The sequence below is a fragment of the Nicotiana tabacum genome, chromosome 18 (genome assembly GCF_000715075.1).
Source record: "Nicotiana tabacum cultivar K326 chromosome 18, ASM71507v2, whole genome shotgun sequence".
NCBI lineage: Eukaryota > Viridiplantae > Streptophyta > Magnoliopsida > Solanales > Solanaceae > Nicotiana > Nicotiana tabacum.
In genome coordinates this window covers 122,248,238-122,251,652 of record NC_134097.1, presented here as the reverse complement: position 1 = coordinate 122,251,652, position 3,415 = coordinate 122,248,238, and the positions used below count along the sequence as shown (strand labels likewise).

At 33.1% G+C, this 3,415-nt stretch overlaps 1 protein-coding gene across 1 annotated transcript; it reads left to right on the top strand.

The window, feature by feature from the left end:
• Positions 1 to 231: 231 nt before the first annotated feature.
• Positions 232 to 864, top strand: LOC107797339 (uncharacterized). Its single transcript, XM_016620216.2, has one exon. The coding sequence runs from the start codon at positions 232 to 234 to the stop codon at positions 862 to 864; it is 633 nt and encodes a 210-aa protein (XP_016475702.2).
• Positions 865 to 3,415: the final 2,551 nt, after the last annotated feature.

Below are 3,415 nucleotides of genomic sequence, written 5' to 3'. Positions count from 1 at the left end.
ACATGAAAATCACGGTGGAAAAATAGACATCCAACCATAATATGATATTTATGGTAACAAAGATTCAAAACTTCTTTATTTTTAAACTTCCTGTGTAGTCAAATTAAGGGCGAGTACTCGAGTAGAGTACCATTTTTTAGGTTTAACATGTGCGATTTCCAAACCGTTCACACTTACAAATCACAGCTTTGTCCAAAATTTCAGCTTTCACCGAATACATCGTCAAAAACCATGACAACCCCACCACGCCCTAAGAGAAACCCCACCTCCGCCGCGAACCACCGCAAAAACTCCCCTAAATCACCGGAAAAAACAATCTCAAAAACCCCAGAAACCCACAGAGTCTTCACCGAAAATGACGAAATTCAACTCCTCAAAACCCTCTCAGGATCCCCAAATACCTCTGAATTCACTTCTAACGGCAATTTCACAGAGAAACAGATCGCAAAAAAGCTGAAAAAACTCAAAGAAAAGTACCACAAGCTCGCTAGGTCCAAATCTCTTATAAAGACCCCACACGATCAAAAGATTTACGAAATAGCACGCCAGATTTGGGGCAGAAACGTTGCTAAAGGAAAAGAAAAAGAACCAGTGGTAGAATTGCATAGAAGTTGTGAAGAAGAAGTGAATTTGGAGGAGTTTCCTTTTTTGGTAAGTGAAATGATGAGTGTTTTTGGGAGAAGTGGGTATTGTAAAGAAGGGTTAAGGAGATTGGGAAAGGAGAAATTGAAGAAGATGAATGAGAAGTGGATGGAGTTGAGATTGAAAGAAGCTGAGATTATGGTGAATAAGGCTAAGTTGTATCATGAGCAGTTGAAATCGGTTGTTGAAGGTTCTAAGGGGACTGACAATGAGGCAAATTGAGGAAAATGGAAGGGTTTTATTTTCAACTCTGGAAAATGGCAGTCCTTTTTTAGTAAAAGAAGGATTTGAAATTTTTTGGTGTAGAATTGATGTTATTGGTAAATTTGCAGAAATGTTGTTGTAACAAACTGTGCTTTTCGATGATCTCTGTTGTAACTTAATTATTCTAATGGATAACTTTCTTTTCTGTTATTCTTTTTTTAGGGTGGAATTGTTTCACTTGATTTATAGTTTATTTGGCCAAATTGAAAAAATTCTTATTTCGAGAAGTGTTTTTTTTTAAAGTGTTTTTTTTAATAGTAATACTTTGGATGAAAAGTAATTTATATTTGGCTAATTAATTTGAAAAGTATCTGTAAGCACCAATTTGTGTTTGACCAAGTTTTTAAAAAGTGTTTCTAATAGCCCGTTTGGTCAAACTGTAAAAAACAGCTTATTTTGATAAGTGCTTTTTTTCAAAAGTGTTTTTCTCAAAAGTACTTTTGGTAAGAATCAGTTTGTGTTTGGCTAATTAGTTTGAAAAACACTTCTGAGCAGTAATTAGTGTTTGACCAAGCTTTAAAAAAGTGCTTCTCAAAAAAGTGCTTTGGGAGAGAAACTACTTTTTTCTGCTTCTCCAAAACTGATTCTGCTTCTCGTCAAAAGCACTTTTTTTCCTTCCAAAAGCTTGGCCAAACACCTCATTTTTTGGCCAAGCAGGCTATAAATGTATTAGAAGTGCTTTTAAAAAGTGCTTCTCAAAAAAATACTTCTAGGAAAAAGTTAATTTTTTCTCAAAAGCACATTTTGTTTTCTTTTAAAAGTTTGGCCAAATAATTCAACTTTAAAAATAAAACATTTTTCTTGAAAAAAAAATGCTTTTCAGCCTGGAGAAGCTTGGCCAAACTATTACAATCCATGTTCAGAGTGAAACTATCAGCCAACATTAATAGCCCGTTTGGCAACTTATTTTGAGAAGTGGTTTTCTCAAAAGTACTTTTAATGAAAAACAGTTTGTGTTTGGCTAATTAATTTGAAAAACACTTCTGAGCAGCCATTAGTATTTGGTAGGGGTGTCAATGGTTCGGTTCGGCCGGTTATTTTATAAAATTTGTACCATACCAATTTTTCGGTTATTCTATTATGTATAACCAAAATTAGACTTTTCGAAACCGTCCCAATCATGTCGGTTTCTCTTCGGTATCGGTACGGTTCGGTTAATTTTCGGTATTTTTTTTAATATCATGTAAAATTCACCAGTAGAAGCAGAATTGCAATAACGTGCGTTCTTTTATAGGATTTAGCAAAACTCTCTAGACATTTTTACTGTTTAAAGGGTGATGAATTTAAAAAAAAAAAAATATGGCTAGAGTATACATACATCAACTATTCTACAACAGCGTAAAAGAAATCAAACAAAGGCTAATATTAATCACACGAATTGAAAGATATACCAAGCTGGGACTCAAGAATAAAGTCTATAGAAGATTAAATATTCAAAAAGATAAATCTAAATTAGATGAAAGGAAACATATTTAATACATTGTAGTTTGCTACTCATAATTGCTAGAATACTTTGTGTCAAATAAAGATACTTGAAATAACTTAGTTTAAGTAGAAGTAGCATAATAGATTTTAGGAATTAGTATTTTGAGTTTAATTACTTTTTGGCTTGTAATAGTTTTCATAATTCTAAGGCTCAAAGAAAATTTAATGCATTATTATTTTTAAACTTACTAAATAAATATATTTTCTACATATAAATTTATTCGGTACGGTTCGATTTTTTTTCGGTTTATTTTTATAAAATATAAAACCTACCCTAATTATCGGTGCGGTTATAAATTTATATAAAAGCCTACGGTTTCTTAAAAAGAAACCTAAAAATCGATTCGGTGCGGTACGGTTCGGTCGGTTTTCGAATATCCATTGACACCCCTAGTATTTGGTCAAGTTTTAAAAAACTGCATTTAAGCGTATTTTTCTCAAAAGTACTTTCGGAGAGAATCTACTTTTTTCTGCTTCTCCAAAACTGTTTTTGCAAATCATTTCAAACACCTTAATTTTTAAAAAAAAAAATATTTTTGCCTCGAAAGAAGCTTGGCCAACAGCCTGTAAGGTTGGAAATGATTTGCAAAATTTAGCCGAGTTAAAGTCACTTGCTACATCTCGCTATCGTAAGCGAGTTAAGGTCAATTACTATAGCTGAGTTAAAGTCAATTAAATAAATTTTCACCGACTGTCGCTCCACTTAAGTGCGAATTCAGAATTGTAATGACGACATTAATTTGATAATTAAACTTCAAAGCACAGTTTCAAAACAGGGGGAGAAAAAGAACTTCAAAACAGAGATAATCAGTAGAAAGCTGACGGATTAACTCAGTCGGATTCTAGTCCAGGGGACAGTTCTCAAAGCAGCTCACGTTATGAATTCATTTTATCAATCAAACAGAATGGATTAGTATAATCTATGGGTGTCAGCTCTTATCAGAGATCAATCCGTGTCTAATCTTAATTCAATTCGACCAATATTACCTATACAGGTTTCTAAAGATTGGGGAAGAAACGTGAA

Coding starts and splice junctions, on each gene's coding strand:
- LOC107797339 (XM_016620216.2), top strand. CDS start 232: ATGACAACCCCACCACGCCCTAAGAGAAACCCCACCTCCGCCGCGAAC.